General features: G+C 45.5%; 1 protein-coding gene across 1 annotated transcript in view; it reads left to right on the top strand.

Annotated features, from left to right (window-relative positions):
* The window catches only part of E2F2 (E2F transcription factor 2), a 39,427-nt gene that overhangs the window by 14,552 nt on the left and 6,075 nt on the right, over positions 1-18,800 (top strand). Inside the window, exon 2 of the mRNA XM_063312229.1 lies at positions 17,495-17,600. Within this exon, the coding sequence (XP_063168299.1) occupies positions 17,495-17,600 (106 nt within the window). The remainder of the gene's footprint in view (positions 1-17,494; positions 17,601-18,800) is intronic.

Genomic DNA, 18,800 nt, shown 5'->3' with positions numbered 1-18,800 from the left:
TGATCTCCATCATTCAAAATTCCAACATGGGAGAGCCTACGTTCAATTCTCTGGCTTCACAACAGGTATTACAGGCAGCTTAACCTGGTCGATTAATGGGTATATAGGCACAACATCCTAAGCTTGGCTAGTTTTAACCTTGGTTAGGTCCTTTTGTGGCTTAGCATATTGTGCAAACCCAGCCCATTTCATTAGTTCATTAGTTCACCTTATTGTATCAACCCAGAAAAAGGTTAAATTTGTTTGTTTATTGCATTTCTTCCATCTTGACAAATGACTCTGGGCAGTTTACAAGTGAATAAAAACAATAAAAGAATTAACTATCATTAGAAAAGATACACTATAAAAATATAAATATGCAAATATGCAAAAAACTCTAAGATATAAAATGTGAGATATATAAAATCCAAGATGGTGAGATCACAGTCTTGATAAAATTTCCCAGGTTTGCATCAAGGTGCCAACCACCGCCAGTTACAGCTACTGTGAAAATTTGATTCTTCCGTATGCCGGTTTTGAGCTTTCAGGCTGCTCTTCGCTAAGGAAAAAGTCAATTGAGTGTGTGCTACATCACTGCAGTCTTACATGCAGGTAGTCCTCATTTAGCAACTGCTTTATTTAGCGACCATTTTCAACGGTGATGAAAAAGTAACTTTGCAACCAATCCTCACATTTATGACCTTCACAGGTCTGTAAAGCAAAGGAAAGCTGAAGTAAGATCATAAGGACAGTGATGGTTTCACTTAGCGATCGCTTCACTTTACAACCAAGTTGCCGGTCCCAATTGCAATCGCTAAATGTGGACTACCTGTGGTTTGGTATCCTGGATGGAAACCAGCTGGAAGTCTGCAGTAGATCCAAAGCTTTAAATGTTAAGTCCAAGGGCTGAAAAACCCCAAATGAAATAGAGTTGCAAATGAAACTGAACTGGATGAACTAGCTGTCTGACACAGTAGAAGGCAATTTCCTGTGTTCCAAAAGTGGGTTATGACTTAAGATGGAGGTTGGGGACGTGCCCCAAAGTTTTGCATCTGAATATTTTTTTGTAGTAAAGGATTTGCTTTTGCATTTTTAATGGGTGCTCCAACATTCTTTTAGATCTTGGTTCCTGAATACACATTCCACCTTGCAGATGTCCTGTGAGCATCTCTGATAGGCTTTGTTCTAATGCAAGAGCAGAATGTATTTTCAAGGTTTTTTTTCCTCAGTATGGGCAGTGTTGAATGTTGGCTGATCTATCTGTCAACCATGCCCACAGAGTAGAATTTTCCTATCTTCCTTCCCGCACGCTTTCCCTTGATTGCATCTTTGCTTTTGTCATGCTGACTTCCAAAATGGTGGTTCCCGAGGAAAAGTTTCCAAATAGATTCGGACAGCTCTGGAGATTGCAGTTAGGTCCTGTGAGTTGGCATGGTTGTTGAAAACTTTCAAAATGGAATTGTTGAATTCAGATGAGAGTGGGTGGGAGTTGGAAGGCCTATTGTAGTATTCAGGACTGGGGAACTTGTAGTCCTCTAGATGTTACTGAACTACAACTCCCAACTTCTCTCCTCATTGGCCATAGTGGCTGGGGCTGCTGGAACTGATAGTTTAGCAACATTTGAAAGGTCAGGGCTCTCTCATTCCTGAGATCAAGTGTTGCCTTGATCAAGTCCACAATGATCAACAGCTTGCAGAATGTTTAAAAATCTGGTCGCCTGTGGGGAGAGCCATCACTTTTTGCAATAGTACTGTATTTCTAAGCTGAATGCCAGTTTTTCATAACCTGGGAAACCTCCAGACATGAGACTTCACTTCCCAGAATTCTCATCAGTAGATGTGACAGCCAGGGGATTCTGGGAGTTGATCCATGCATTTGGAAGGTGCTCAAGTCAGGATGGAGCAGAAGGATTGCTTCTTCTATTCCTAAGCGCATCAAAGCAATGGAGCCTTTATTTCTCTACGTCAGCCTGTTCACTTTCCCATGTGCTATTCCTTATTGACTGGTAAGGTAAAGGTAAAAGTTTCCCTTGACATTAAGTCCAGTCGTGTCCGACTCTAGGGGGCGGTGCTCATCTCCGTTTCAAAGCCGAAGAGCTGGCATTTGTCCATAGACACTTCCATGGTCATGTGGCCGGCATGACTACACGGAACGCCGTTACCTGCCCGCCAAAGCGGTACCTATTAATCTACTCACATTTGCATGTTTTCGAACTGCTAGGTTGGCAGGAGCTGGGACTGGCAACGGGAGCTCACCCCTTCACGCAAATTTGAACCGCCGACCTTCCGATCGGCAAGCTCAGCGGTTTAACCCGCAGCACCACTGCATCCCTTTATTGACCGGGCTGGTGCGTAAATGCAAAATTGCTGAGTTATTCTTTACACTTATTCACTAGAATGTATTCAAGACAATGAAGGTGCTAGGTGCTTAGAACTAGAGGACAGTGGATCTTGTTGTATGGATGCCTTTTGCATTTTGGCTCCACTTTCTTTCATTCTGGGCTGCGCTTGGACATCATGATTCAAAGGCGTTGGCAGTATCCAATTCTTGCAGGAAACTGGTCAGTATTTGAAGTGCAAGTCACTTAACTTGAGTTGCAAAAAGTTGGTGGCAGGATGGATGTGGTTTGGGGGGTGGCACATTCAGCATTACGGGCACTCTTTTTGTCTCTTTCTTTGAGGTGGCTAGCTGGCTGTTGTCACTCATTACCCAAGCGGCGTGTTTTGCATGTGTGCAGGATGAGTACGCAGGCCCAGCTTAGATAAATGGCACTGCATCAAGGTCCCCGTGGGACTCCCATCTTAAGAAGAATGTTTCTACTTCACCGTTGCAGGGGAGCTGGGAAAAGAAGAGGCTCAGATGATGTGCCAGGGGTTCAGGTGGCAGAATGCAACATCTGCTTTCAGCTGCAAAGCCGTTTTTCAAAGATCTCACAGTAGACGCTCCTTCAGTGTAGGCATCATGCCTTTAATTCTTCCCTGCCCTCCATTAAGTGCACATCTGAATTCTGGGTATTGCAATCCTCAGTTCATCTGAACGGGTGCCAAGTTGTGGAAGGCTGATGGAAGTAATGTGCCACTTAGCAAAGTTAGCTCTTGGCACACTTAAGGCATGGGTAGCTAATATGGGTCCTTCGGGGACTGGTCTGCTTCAAGGCATCTCTTTTATGTTCACCAGACCGCCCAGACTTTTGATACAAAGCAAATATATATTTTTAATGAAATAAAGAGAACTTTAGCATGCCCCAAGGCAAACACCAGGCTCTGGCATGGCTTGCTTCTGCAGCAGTGACTTTGGGTTTAGGACAGTAGTTCTCAGCCTAGAATCTGCAGGCCATGGAGGATCCATGAAGGTACTGGAACTGGCCCTAGTTGTGAACCAAACCAAAACTAATAATCCCAATGACTCTTGAGATCGCAAAGATCTTGCATGATTTTCCTGTTGTTGGTTATGCAAACAGACCTTGGGTTATACCTTCTAGGGTGTGTAGCTTGTGACAGATTTTTGTCTTGATTAAGAGATTAAAGTACAGCAGGTACCTTCTGATTTCCTAACTGGAATTTCAGATTGAGGTGACCCAGTTTGAACCGTTGTTTTTATTCAAGGAGGAAATGCTTTTTTGCCTTTGTATGAAAGGCCGCTCAGTTCTATAATCCAATCTGAGTTAATTACCCACTTCAGGAAGCTGATTCAGTTTTGAGATTTGATCAGATTGTTACTGGATCCTTGAATCAAACATTTACACTTCAATCATGCTCTGAAGGCTGGGAGAGCATTATGTACCTGAGAACCTGGGTCATACTGCCATGTGCCTCTCCCTTCTCCGTCCCACTGAGCCCTTGAATAGCAGACGGGGAGAAAGTTTGGAAGCATGAGCATCCATAGTAGACCATGGTCAAGCCTTCCAAGGGCCACATTTTAGTTGTATGGGGTTCCCACCTTGCAGCTTCCATATCCCATTTTTTTCTTAATTCCCAGTGGTGACAAATATGAACATACATTTAAGATATTTGTACAACTAAACGCAATATGCTTTTCCAACCATGACCATACTCCTCCTTGTGGGCCAGTTTCTGTAGCTTATTCAGTGTTGTAGGATACATTTCAGTTAGAAGGTAATAATGTCATGAGCTCATTCCTGTGTTTTGCTATCCAACTTGGAGACCCTGGTCTACTGGAAAACCTGGGTCATGTTCCTTGCTTTGAGGCCAGCCCTGTAGCACATGATGGAGTTCACACTATGAAAAGTCATAGTGTTCTGCCCTTTGGTTTGCAACATGTAGGTTGCATCACAGGAGCTGCCTTTTTCCGAGGTACTGTGACTTATCGGTCTCTGTAAGAGGAAGCTGTGGGCTGGGCAGGAGGTTCTTCGGGGGGTTGAATAAAAAGTGAGGAAAAACCATCTAAGGACATCTTGAAACATTTTCCTGCCTTCCTTGTAGGGAGTCTTCATTCTGGTCATGGCAGAGGCATCCTTAATCATTACTCAGCAGTTCTGATGCTGGTTAGAGGTTCTTTGTGGTCAGGCTGGTGCCCTAAGTCACTGGACTTAACATGTGGTTTCTTCTGAAATTGCATCACTGGGTGAAGAATCCAAATCCCAAGATCAGGGGTGGGCAAGTTTCAGCAGTTGGAGAGCTTCCCTCATAAAATGGGAAGGGGTTCAAACTCAAGTGAACCCAGTATTTGTGGGGGGGGGGTTAAAGAGGTGAAGTGAGTGCCTTAGGTCTGCAAGGTATCCTTGTTTGTCCTTGAAGTTCCCTTCAGCCTCAACAGTGCAAAATGTGTGTGGGGATGTTTTTGATCTAATCCATCTGAAAGGCTTGGTGGGGCCATGAAAGGAATGCTGATAGCTCCAGGTGTTCTGTGGGTTATATTTTGTTTGCATTATCTCACCCTTGATCTTTGCAAATGAAGAGCAGCAGGTTGGACACTCATTACTGGAGCCAGTTTGGGGTAGTGGTGAAAGTGCTGGACTAGAAATCAGGGGACTGTGCGTTCTAGTCCTCTCTTAGGCATGGAACCCAGCTGGATGACTTTGGGCCTGCCCAGCTCACAGGGTTGTTGTTGTGAGGAAAGCAGGAGGTAGGAGCATTATGTACGATGGCTTGAATTGTACAAAATAAAAGTGGGTTATAAATTTATTATTGGATGATGCTGATGTTGTTCAGGGAAGTCCAAATCCTGTAGAAGCTGCTGAAAAGGAGAATGTTGAGATGGAAGAGTCAATTCTCTGAGGGGTTTTGTTTGTTCTGCTTTTTAAAATAGCATTTTATGAGGGTGAATGCAAATCTTTTTCTCTTTAGAAAAAAAAAAGAATTTTATTTTAAAATAATCTATTTTTCATGCTATCTAACCGGTCAATGCTCTGCTATTTCAAAAAACTCAATTCTTGTTCTTCTGCCCTTTATTTATGTGCAAATGCATGTGTGCATAAAATGAAGAATTGAGTTAGAGGTTCAACAGGTTAAATTTATGGGTCAGAGGTGCCATTTGATAATCTGAAAGTTGCTCAGGACAAAACATTTAATCAAAAGGGTAAAAAAAGAAAAACTCTGAAAGCATTTATAATCTGGAAAGAGACTTTTTTTCCATTCTTTCAGGCACTGGAGGGAATACTTCTTATAAATGGTTGGTGACATAATAAGAGTTGTAAATCCTCTAAAAACAAAATATGTGAATTGCTTTAGAATTTTTGTATTATCTTGCCTGCAAACGTAATTGATCAGTTAATCTTGTAGGATTATTGACTGAGCAACCCTTTGACTGATCTTCAAAAGCTAATCAGGGTCATCCCAGGTTAATACTGGGATGGAGATCACCCAAAAATCTCAGGGTTGTAAACTAAACTGGAAAGTTAAAAGGACTGCCCAAAGAAGGTAGACAAACCACCTCTGTCTTGTTGCCAAGGAAGCTACCCAGATAGGTCTGTGAGATCCCCAGTAGCTGAGTGTGACTTGAGGGGTCGTTCCTTGATGACCTTGTTGTCCGTCATTTCCCAAGCTAGTGGCTTCTAGATGGATTGATTAAAACTTTGTTATCTCCAACCAGGACAGCTATTGGTTTTCAGAATCTAAGCTTAAATTTAGCCCTGGGCTACTTACCTATAGATAGTCCTCTCTTAACAATCATTTGTTTACTGACTGTTCGGACTTATAGTGGTGCTGGAAAAACTGACTTTTGACTGGTCCTCAGACTTATAACTATCACAGTGTCCCCACGGTCATGTGATCACAGTTTGGGCGCCTGGCAACTGGTTCACATTTATGACTGTCGTAGCATCCCATGGTCATGAGATCGCCATTTTCAACCTTCCCAGCCAGCTTTTGGCAAGCAAAATCAATGAAGAACCACGTGATTCACTTAACAACCATGTGGTTCGTTTAATGCCTACAGTGATTTGCTTAACGACTGCTGCAAAAAAGGTCATAAAATTGGGACAAATTTGCTTAATGACAGCTTCACTTAACAACTGAAATTCTGGTATCAATTGTGGTTATTAACTCCTTGTTCTGTGACATTGCTAAATCGATTTGCAAGCTCAAGCTGTGAAGCCTGTCTCAAGGAGAAAGGGAGACTTTTCAACCATGGTTGTTTTGCCCCATGGATTGCAGGGTTTCCCAACTTGCCCCCGGTACTTGATTGGCTTTCCTTCAGTCCATTGCTGAAAGAAAAGAGATCATCTGCCCTTGGATTGTTTTGCCATAATTAAATACAAAAGCAGAGGGGGAGTGCAAGGAGATGTTCTTTGTTTGAATGCTGGAGCCCAGATCCCCCTGTGATTTCACTCAGCAGTTTCATGGAAGTGCTGAAAAGCAAAGGATAAGAAGAAATCTTGGGGGAACCCCATATCAACTAAGTCAGAAGTTCTGTGGATAGGCACTCAGCCACTTCTTCTGCAATGAGCCCTTTTAGGGGAAATAGTTGCTGAACCCCATGTTCCTACCTCCCACTCCTAAGACTATTGGAGTTGGTGGTATCAGAAGCTGCTGAGAAGTCCAAGCAGATTAGTAGCTTCAAGTTCTTCTTCCTGGGTAGATCATCCATCAGTTTTCACACAAAACCAAGCCACAACCAGATCAAGATAATGTAATCACATTTGATCCTACAAGTGTCGCAAGTCACATGGCAATCACCCAGTTAACCATCTTGCCTAAGAGAAGTTGGACACAACTGGCTGATAACTGTGTCAGTATTTGTAGCCCGAGAACTATTTTTTGACACTCCCCAGAGTTGTCCAAACATTTGTCTCCTTTAGGACAATCGCCACCTCATCAACAGACCCTTCTTGTCTCCTGGGCTCAGTTGGGTGTCTCCCTGTGCTAAGATTAGGACAAAAAGGGGGCAGAAAGAATGCTTATGTGTGGGTCAGGATTGGTCTTGAGTGAGACTGTTCTTGGATAGGTTTGGGGTGTGTGTGTGAGAAAGAGACATAGAGGGTGTGCACCGTCCAGGCGGTGTTGTGTGATAATTGAGCAGAAGTGTTCCCACACCCTTAGAAGGGTGTATGTGTGTGTCTGTGTATTTTAGAGGAATGAGGCAGGTTGAGTTAATGGCAAGACATGTCTGTTCAGGCAAAGAGAAGGCCCTTCTGCAGACCAGTCGCCAGAATCTCTTTAAATACACTTGCATGCACAGAGTGGCTATGTTCATCTAACCTGCTCAGTCTGGTCTGGTTACTCAAGCATTTTCTGGCTTTGCCAGGTGCACTGAACCATAAACTAACCAAACAGGCTAGATTCACACAACATGCTAAGCGACAAAAGTACTCACCAAGGTTAAAACCAGCTTAGTGAGTTGTGCAAATGCTGGTGGTGGTTAAGCGTGTTTTGTGAATACAGCTAGGTCTCGTTTAGTGCGGTTAATGAATCCCACAAAACGGTCCCCTTATTTGAATTTGTATTATTCAGAGTGATATTTCTATGGGAAATAGGGTAATTGGTTCCAGCTCAACGGAAATCGGCAATTAAGATGTGTAAACATAAATTTTTATACGTTTATTAATGAACTATTATATAACAGCAAAACGATAGACCCATATCCAAAGTATACCTGCTATCTCCTGAATTCTGCTGTAGTTCTTCACAAGGAGCCTCTTCTTTTTTTGAGCTTTCCTCGAATGGAACCTTCTTTTCCTCCATTTTGCAGACACAACAATTAGCATCTAAAACCCCAGTGGTAACTGCGCACGCTAGCCTCACACTAACTGAATTTTGGCTTGCGTTAAACATGACCTGGTTAAAAATTGCACTAAATCAAATATACTATTTGAACTTGCACTCATCACAACCTACCTGCATAGTCATAGCTGCTAGAACTGACTTCCAGTCTTATTTTATGGGATTTAATTAACTGTTGATCTGGAATGATTCTCAGCTCTCTTAACCATCCTTGGCCTCTTGGGGTTTCTGACTCACCCCCAAGGGATTATGGGACAACTAGACAACCCATGACCCGATGGATCATTTCAGAGATATTTCCTTACCAGATTCCTCAGTGCCTTCAACAATGGCAGAGCTTCTAATGCACTGGAAAAGTTCTTAAAAATTCAGGGAGATATTTAGAGCTGTATCTGCCTTGAAAAACCCATGTCATTCATATTGAACTGTATAGCACAAACATCAGGAGTTGACCACAGGAAATGTTTTATGACATTTTGATTCATGCCATAAAATATTACATAAAGTTTGCCAGATTTCTATCTTGTGGGAGCCATGGGTTGTGGATTTTGGATGCATTGTGTAAGTTAGCCGATTTGAGGTACCTTGGTTGAAAAATGGTTGCCCTACGATGCACCGTTTTGCCCAGTTAAAGGTTACAATATATCAAACAGAGAGTTCCAGTACTATATAGATTGCACACCCCCAGCCTCCCTCCCACGCCAGGTGAAGGCTGTGTCAGAGAAATGTCTGTTAGTAATGCCACTGTTGGAACAAGAGCCAAGACCATCTTCATTTCCTGTGCCCCCCATATCCTCTGAGCTGCTTGCCATTTAAATAAATAAATGCACACAAATACATTGCAGTTCAGAAAAGGCCTTGATAATGCAACTCCGTTTGCCACCTTCACTCTTGCCTGCTGCAGAGGGGGCCGCCCACTCTCCCTTGCCCCTGCCCCTTCTTCTCGGCCATGGGCCTGTGAAGCCAAGGGGATGAAGAGGGAAGGCTTCCTGCTCCACCCCCCTCAGCAGGTCCATTATCCACGCGGCAGCTTGGCTGGCCAGCTGTCAAGGGGCTAATCTGGCCTGAGGTGGGGAAGTGACATGATCACGCTACATTGGGCCAGACAAAACAGCTGCTCCTGGGGCTGTTCCAAATACTTCCTTTTGTCCCCTTTTTCCTACAATCCTGGCACCCAGGGGTGTGTGTGTGTGTGTGTGAATGCATCGGCTTCTCTTCACTTTCAGGCATCAGGGGGGAGGGGAGGTGCTGGCAACTGTTGTCTTGTGCACATGGTGTGGAGGCTGGGGCTTTTTTAAAAGCCTGGCTCCCCTCTTGCAGATGAAGGGAATGGGAGAAAAGGAAGGTTCCCTTTTACCCCCTTCTAACCGTTTTTCCTGGGTTTTATCTCTCTCCTTCTCTTCGAAAGGACCACATGAGCAAGAGGCCTCTGCTTAGAGATGATTTAAAACTACAGGTAGTCCTTGCTTAATGACCACAATTAGAACCAGAATTTCAGTCTCTAAGTGATGTGGTTGTTAAGCGAATCAGGCCCGATTTTACAGCCAATTTGTGATGGCTGTTAAGTGAACCACACGGTTGTTAAGGGAATCACACGGTCGTTAAGCGAATCACATGGTTCCCATTAATTTTGCTTGCTGGAAGCTGGCTGGGAAGGTCAAAAATGGTGATCACGTGACTGTTGGACACTGCAATGGTTGTAAATGTGAACTGATTGCCAAACACATGAATCGCAATCATGTGAGCCTGGGGGCACTGCGATGGCTGTAAGTGTGAGGACTGGCCTTAAGTCGGTGTTTTCAGTGCTGTCGTAAGTCTGAACTGTCGCTAAACAAATGGTCGTTGAGTGAGGACTACCTGTAGAAGCTTTCTCTTGCATGTTCATGACTTGACCAGTGCAAAGCTACCTATCAGAGGGATCTATTCCCCAGTAATGTGGAAGGAGTATGTATATTTATACAGTCAAAGGATATATGTATGACTAGGATTACAGCTCCCATTATTGTAAGCTTTAGCCACGGTCGACTTCAAGGAGGTGCTGCTCATTATATTTGGAGAGCACCAAGGTTTCCTATGCACTTAGAGAAAAACCTGCACTAGCCACTGATGATATAGAGGTCCAAGCTTGGGTGTCTGCACCATTCTTAGCCACCATTTGTTCAGCAACCCGAAACATCCCGGTTCAAACCATCCTAAGCCACAAACCATGATTTATAAGTCACAGCAGCTGGGCGCACTGAAGCCATATGGTGGCGTGTTGGTTGGAATTTAGATGTGAGCCAGGCTGTTGCAGCTTGTCAGCTCTGGTTTCCAACCAAAGGCAACGTGTGAACCAGGCGCGTCACTTTTCTTCCAAGAAGGAAGGAGAGAGAAAGGGAGAAGAATACGCAGCCTGTTATCTTGCCTCGCACTGGGGGAGGAGGCCTGCCATCTTCACTTGGCTGCCTGCTTCAGCCCTCCCTGGGTAGCTGGTGCAGTCAGAGCCACCTGCTGTTGCCATCCACCGTCTTTGTAGCCAACAGATGCAGCCTTTGGGGAAGGGTAGAAAACTCAAAGTGTCCGGCGGATCCTCTTCTCTGATCTGCTCTGCCTCAAAATGAAAAGAGAAGGGAAAAACAAAACAAAACAAGATACAGGCGATATCAGATGAGGTGTAGCAGATCTGACCGACTGTGGTGACGGTTTGGCAGGTGTTTCCCATGCGGCTGCCCTTAACCACATGGATGCCAAAGCACGGTCTGAATTGGGGAGGATGGGGGGGGATGTTCCACATTTCCTGTTTCATAGACTGAACCTGCCTGCAAACTGAGCTGTGTAACTCAGACCTCCAAGTCAATTAGCATGCTTTATTTAAATTTTAGGCACGTGCTAAGTTTAAAGATAAGGTTCAGAGACAGGGCTTGGGAGCAGGTGGAATTGTATCAGAAGAAAATTTGGAGCGTGCATGAAGGTCGATAATGGTGTACTGAAAGCTTAGCGGGTGGTCGTGCAACACACAGACACACACACACACACTGACCCTGGGTATGCTGGATATCCTTGCAAATGTGTTCTGCCAGCTTCTGATAGTCCTTTGCAGATAAGTCTTGCTCCTATTTTCCTTAGCAAAAAAATCAAGCCAAACTTTGGATAAGAGATTCTGCAGCACTGCCAGTTGGCTTATGGAATGACCCAGACATCGCCACTGTGGCTAATGAGTTCCTTGGCTTTTGCAAAGATGCATCGGCATTCCTGTACCCTTTTGAAACTTCTACATCCGAGAGAATTTCAGCCAGCTCTGCCTGTCACCCAGGTTTGAAAAAAGCTGTGCTTAGCCCTATGAGACTTCCTTCTTATTTTTCATGGGATCATTCTTGCGGATAACTTTTCATAGTCAGGTCCATGGGATCATTCTTGGGTTGTTTTTCATACTCAGTTGCCCACGTTTGCCTTGTAAGCTGTCCAGATCAAATGCTGATACAATTGAAGAGGTAGGCAATGAATGATTTTAAATACTTGTTTGTCTTCCAGAAACCTCTCATTGCAATCCTTTGGGTTTAATCTTTCCCTGTCCTTCCTGCAACGGTGTAGCATTTCATGGAAAGAAAGTGCAGGCAAGCGCTGGTTCAGTTAGACATCTCTAACCGTGGCTTGATCTTCAAAAGATGGGCACAGTTTAGCCCTGCTTGCTTCCATTCATTGCCCATCTATCTAACACTCTGGTCTTGAAGTGCAGAGCAGCCTTGGATGTCTAGATTTGTAAACGCACTTGGTTTGTCCTCGTCTGGACATACAGGCAGTCCTCACTTAACAACCACAATTGGGACTGGAATTTCATTTGCTAAACAAAACAGTCATTAAGCGAATCTGACCCAATTTTACAACCGTTTTGTGGCAGTCATTAAATGAATCACCACAGTCGTTAAGCAAACCAGATGATTGTTAAGCAAATCCTGTGGTTTCCCATTGATTTTGCAGCCAGGAAGGTCGAAAATGGCAATCACATGACCATGGGACACTGCGTCATAAATGCAAACCGGTTGCCAAGCACCCAAATTGTGACTGCAGGGATGCTGTGATGGTTGTAAGTGTGAGGACTGGTTGCAAGTCGGTTTTTTCAGCACCATCGTAAGCCTGAACCATCACTAAACGACTGGTCATTAAGTGAGGACTACCTGTAACACTAAGAATCTCAAAACATGACTGAAGGCTTCCTGGTTTATTCAGCCACTCCCTTTGGCAGGAGAGTTCAAGTGGCATTTGTTGTTCAGTGTGCACCAATGGGTAGGTGGGCCAAGGTATCTCGCTAGATCTACAAGATTGAATTATATAGGATTCTTTTTCATATTATATAGCTCATTCTTGAGCCAGTTTGGTGTAGTGGTTAAGGCATCGGGCTAGAAACCGGGAGACCGTAAATTCTAGTCCCGCCTTGGGCACAAAGCTGGCTGGGTGATCTTGGGCCAGTCACTTTCTCTCAGCCCTAGGAAGGAGGCAATGGCAAACCATTTCCAAAAAACCTTGCCAAGAAAACTTCAGGGACTAGTCCAGGCAGTCTCTGCAAATTGGACACGATTGAACAGATTAAAAAAAAAAAATCTCATTCTTGGCCCCTCTAATGAAGGATTCATTAAAGGCAGGCCTGTGCCGAAAATCCAGCATTTCTGGCATTTATGTAGAGCAGAGAGACCCCTGGGTTGGGACTGCTGAGCTGGTGCTCTCGCCTTCATTTGTCTGCCTTCCTCACCGGCTGCCTAGTTTTCAGTCCCCACCAAGCGATCCAGTAGCTGAAAGGAAGCACTTGAGGGGAATAGCAGCTGCTGTGGGAGCCGTCAGGCTGAGGGGCAGGAAGTGGGCAGGAAGCCATAGCACAAGCTGCTTTTTTTTTTTTTTTTACCCTCTTTCTTTTTTCAGTCACTCTTTCTTCCTTATTTTGCTCCAGCATGCAGTAGGAAAGATGTGAGAGATGCCTCCTCTCTTCATTCCTTGGTTAAACAGCTGAAGGCTTTCCAAATCAGGCTGAATCCTGGTGTGTGTGTCTTGCAGATTAGACTCTGAAAGTCAGGGGCTCTAAACCCTTAAACCAGTGTTTCTCAACCGTGGCAACTTTAAGACGTGTGGACTTCAACTCCCAGAATTCTGGGAATTGAAGTCCACACGTCTTAAAGTTGCCACGGTTGAGAAACATTGCCTTAGACTTTTTTGCTGACCTGGGAAGTGTGTGTGTGTGTGTGGTGTGTGTAGGAAATCTGCACAGCAGAAGCAGCATTTGGTGACCTATATCTAGCACCGTCCTTTTGCACTGGCTTCAGTCTGCCGAATTTTGCATTTTGTGGAAGGAACAAAAACATTTGCACAGCTTGAATGCCTCACCTCTCCAACCACTAAAGATTCTTGCTCTGGTTGGTGTTGGCTTCAGAGATTTCCTCTAGTTAACACCTGCTCAACTGCATCTTCAAATAATGATGGCTAGAAACTTGAAAAAGCTAGGTGGTAAGCCTCCTTGAAGATGCTTGGTATTAAATGTTGAGCTTGCTCAGTGTTGTTTGAAATGCCCGGACACAGTCTTAGCCAGGAGGAAGCATGGAAGCACTGCCATATTGTCAAGGTTCTTCATGATGTTCCCACATCTACTGGTCTGCTGGAGAACATTCCTTTGGTTCATGGCACACTAAAGCCGTACAGGTAGTCCTTGTTTAATGACCACAGTTGGGACCAGAATTTCGGTTGCTAAGCGAAGTGGTCATTAAGCAAATCTGACCCAATTTTATGACCTTTTTTGCAGTGGTCGTTAAGCGAATCACCGTGGGCATTAAGCAAACCACATGGTCCTCTATTGATTTGCTTGCCAGAAGCTGGCCGAGAAGCTTGGAATTGGCAATCATGTGGCCCCAGGATGCTGTGACAGTCATAAATGCAAACTGGTCACGAAGTGCCCAAACCATGATCACATGACCATGGGGACACCACAATAGTTGTAAGTGTGAGGGCCAGTTGTAAGTTGGTTTTTCCAGCACTGTTGTAAGTCCGAACCATCACTAAACAAATGGTTGTTAAGCGAGGATGACCTGTAATTCTTAAGGATGTTCCATGGAATACCACTATTCCATGATATTACCTGTGGGCTGCAAGCATGAAAAAAATAATAAATCCAGTGCACTGGTTTTGCTGTGAAAACAAGGTGCTGATGGAGGGTGGAGGATATTTCATGTATTCCCATGACCAATACAGCCATACAGTACCACGAGCAGAGAAGCTCCTGCTTCCCGCCTTGATCTGATAAAGCACACGTAGAGGGCAGTGCGTCAGCAAAGCAGCCCAACAGTGGGCATGATGGCTTTGCTGCAACAGCAGAGTCTTCTGGGCTTGTGCCACGTCCCTTGCTTAAGGCCCCCCCCAGATTGTGGGATCATTGATGGAGGCAGTGTTGTCAGGTCCTGTCAGTGAAGATTGTATAGCCTGGTTGGTTCTGTGGGGCAAGGGGCAGCCTGGGCCAGCGGAGGCCACTGAAAAGGGCCTCCAGAACTAGGAGGAGGGCATGCCAAGCACCCACTGCCACCCGTTGATGGGCAGCGCAGTTAGCCCTGCCGCTAGGCCCACCGCTGGTCTGCAACCCAAAGCCTTCCCACATATTGTGCCTTTTCTGGGCCCGCCAATCTCAGCCCTTCTGGCTCACGAGTCAGCTTGTCCAAGCTCCGTGCCTTCACCTTGACCAGCATCCAGCAAGCTGAGCTCAGCACCTTCCCAGCTGAGGCCCCGGTGCTGTGCTGAGGCCAGGGTTGGCTCCTCAACAAGGACTCCCCTCTGCTGTTGCCAGTGACAGGGAAGTGTTTTGGCCATGGCTGGTAGTGGAGATGGAGGAAAAAAGCTGGACTCCAGCTCCATTGCCCGCAGCGTTGCCTCCTCAAGGGGTGCAGCCTAGGCTTTGTGTCCTCTGGTCATCAGCCCAGAGCTGCCCTTTTTGCTTTTGAACAAAGCCTTCCTCATCAAAAAGCCCAGTGTTTGGTGTTGAGAGGTCTTGAGAAGCCCCAGGCAGGGGTGATTCTCCTTGCAAAAACAGGCCACTGGCCATTAAGTTTTGGCTCCTGAGCTTCTTGGCATGGAGCTCTTGAGAATGGCAACTTTTGCTGCCTTGACTGCAAAGGTGACTCAAGGTCACCCAGCTGGCTTTGTGCCCAAGGCAGAAGAAGAACTCATGATCTCCTGGCTTCTAGTCCAGCACCATCATCACCACTTTCATTACATTCAAGTCAATCTTGACTCCTGGTGACTACATACACAAGTCCCTGCAATTTTCTTGGCAAGATTTTGGAAGTGGTTTGCCATAGCCTGCTTCCTAAGGCTGAAGGAGAGGGATTGGCTCACGGTTGAAGGTCACCCAGCTGGCTTCGTGCCTAAAGCAGGAGTAGAACTCACATCTCCTGGTTTCCAGCCTGGTGCCTTTACCACTGCGCCAAACCAGCTCTCGAATGTGTGTGCCTTTGAGTCAGTCTTGACTCCTGGTGACTGCCTGGACAAGTACCTGTGGCTTTCTTGGCAAGATTTCAGCAGTGGTTTGCCATTGCCTCCTTCCTAGGGCTGAAAGTGACTGGCTCAAGGTCACCCAGCTGGCTTTGTACCCAAGATGAAACTAGAACTCACCGTCTCCTGGTTTCTAGCCTGGTGCCTTCACCACTAGACCAAACCGGCTCTCGTTGACTGAATGGGAATGCAGGGAACCATTCCTCTTCCATTCCTCTTTGGCTGGTTCAATCCAGCAGTGACTGTGGTTTGCAGATGTACCTTCCTATTGCAACTGATAATCTTTGCCTGGCCCGCATCCCTTGCTTGGTCTCTCGTCTTTGGAAGCCGGCTGTCCTCTTCCGAAAGTAAGAGGCAATAGAAGTGAAGGTGTGTCTTTTGCAGGCCAGGGCCTTGCCGAAACATGGGGCCTCTCCGTCTCCTCTGATAAGAGCAACCGGACTCATTTTGTCCTGGCGGTTTGCCAGTTTGGTAGCAAGCCATTCAAAAGAGCAACACTGTATTCCTTGCTCTTCCTTCTTTCTCCTGGGTAGAAGAAAGGGAAAGGACAGGTGTGGGGGGAAGCAATGTTATAGGGGCTTTCTCTTTTTTCCCTAAGCTGGGGAGGGGGGAGAGGGAAATGGAACTGTGGACCCCCGCTTGCTTGGTTTGACTTTGCTTTCACTGTTATTTTAATTTTTTTAAAATGGGAAGCTGGCAGGCTGCATGGCAGAACACCAACTTCCAGCACCCCGTGGAAGGTTGGACTCAGCTCGTCAGCTTTCTGCGCCATCCGATCCTAGTGAGTAGCAGGATTGAGTATCTGCCCACTCCTCTTTTGCTCTACTGGTACTCAGCTGCTCATTCCTGTTTGCAACTAGAGCTCCCGTACTGAACTGATATTTTGCTATTCGTGACTTGATTCTTTGTTTAATTATAGCTATCTCTGGCTATCTTCATATTTCACATATGTCTCTTCACTTCTACACATAGACACATACACACACACACACACACACACACACCCATGTCCCTCTTGAGGAGAGTCCTTACCCACCCAGGTTTTCAGAGTGCTGTAGTATTTTTGGAAAAGAAAAGGGTGTTACCTGCATATTGATGACACCCGTCTTGCCTGCTTGACTTATTTATTTATTTCATCTGTTTCTTTGCTGCACCCCATGCAAGCAGACTGAAGCTGCTTGCCATTAAAAGAACAAGAAAGACACAATAGAAATGTAATAATGAAAACCATATTCGTTAAAAAGTTGGCAGGGCAGAGGAAACCAGAATTGAAATGGAGCCACTCACCCAACATCCATGCAGGAAATACGTTTGTACATTCATTCCAGATGATATCACCCCAGCAATTCCATGTGTACATTAGAAAGCAAGGGGAATGAATATTCTGGCCCTAAACTAGCTTTCCCCATTGGATGTGCTGGTGGGGAAAGCATGGGAACTGTAGTCCGACACATCTAGAGGTCATGTTGAAAAAGAGTACTGCAGGATGATTTTAACACAGCAATACATTTCTGACAAACCCTGTGCTGAACCCCATGGGGTGCTTCAGAATATACACGTGTGTAATTTTTCTCTGCAGGCTTTAATGCTCAGAACAGCCCTTCGAATGGAGGATGTAAACAGATATTAAAACCCAGAAACTGACATGGCAATCTTGTTTTATTACATGGGAAAACCAGATTAGATACTGGAGGCTAGGAAATGAAATGTTTTAATACACCGTGGATTGAAGAGAAATGGGAAGCACGTACTGCAGATGTTTGTAACCAAGTGTGTGCTTGTGGTTTTCTTGGGCAGCTAACCGTGGCAGTCTGTCTCTCTCTCCCTTCTGTAGGCCAAGAGGAAATTGGATCTCGAAGGGACCGCTCAGCAGTGCGCCACAGAATTCCGAACTCCAAAAGGCAAAGGGAGCACACTCCCGCACATCCCTAGTCCAAAAAGTAAGAGGCACTGGATAAGGAAATCCTGAATGGGAACAAAAGAATGCATTTGCAGAGTGCAGAGTCGCAGTCTTAATCAAGTTTCTAGTCCTCATCGGGGATTAGCTTGAAATGGGGCCGGGGGCAGATTCCAGTGAAAAGTGAGAAATCTGCTTCGGCATTCAGTTTTGTTGAGTGTGACCTGCTTAGCTCAGGTGGTGGTGGTGTTTTTTTTTAATTGCCCAGTGTTTGGATTTTAACAAGAAAAACAACACTTTGTGTAGAGCAAGGCCATTTTTCCAGTGAAGGAAGCTGTCTTTTCCCTTCTATCGTATTTCTAGGAATAACGCTACATCCTGAAGAAACATATGACATCGTTGGGATATCTCTGGAACCTAGATCTAACCTGGGTTTCATAACAAGGATGACTGCACTGAAACCCCATTAGCCACTAGAGGGCGATAGAGCACCATCTTTTAGCATAGCTGCTCTGTTCAAAGGGATTCCTGTTTCAGAGAGGCCTCCTTCAATCTCTTATTCTACAAAGGTTGCACTACAAGTTCCACCATCCCTGGCCAAGATTACCATCCTGCCTAGGGCTGGGCTGGGGGTTTGGTCCAGCTCATCTTGAAAGGCATTGGAACGGAGAAGGCTGGTTTGAGAAAGGCAACAGGAATTCAAGCAGGAACTTCAATGTGCAGGGACCTGGCTTCAATCCACAATAGGCAAAGGCATTCCTCCGAATGACTTGACCTCATTGGTGCTTAGCCGTTTTGGGTAGGGATGTCTGAAAGGCCCTTGGAGCCTTGCTGAGCAGAAAAGCCAGCTATCCCCTGTACTGTGGCTTCTTTGTTCCTCTTCAAGGTTTCGGACTATAGCTGTGCATCACTGAGGGATAGCAACCTGGGCATCCAAGATAGATGTTTTCAGTTGGGGTTCTCCAGGTCTAGGGAGGTCAGTGCCTGAGTGCAGGTCACAATGGCTGTAATGGTATGTGGGAAAGACCTTGGGAGACTGGGCCAAGAGACGCTGCCAAGGGAACGGTCAGGTAAGAGAGAGCATGGCCCGCAGCCGGATAGTAGGCAGGGCAAGGGGCTCAGGAGGGACCCTCCCTAGTTTCTCGGGCTGTAGAGGAGATGGGGGGTAGAGCTGTACTTTAAGACTTGGTGAGATTGATGTCAGCCTTGCGGGGTAGACCAGATAGGAATCACAATCAATGAG

Source organism: Candoia aspera, chromosome 10 (genome assembly GCF_035149785.1).
Source record: "Candoia aspera isolate rCanAsp1 chromosome 10, rCanAsp1.hap2, whole genome shotgun sequence".
Classification (NCBI taxonomy): Eukaryota; Metazoa; Chordata; class Lepidosauria; order Squamata; family Boidae; genus Candoia; species Candoia aspera.
This window is presented reverse-complemented; position numbering and strand designations above follow the sequence as displayed.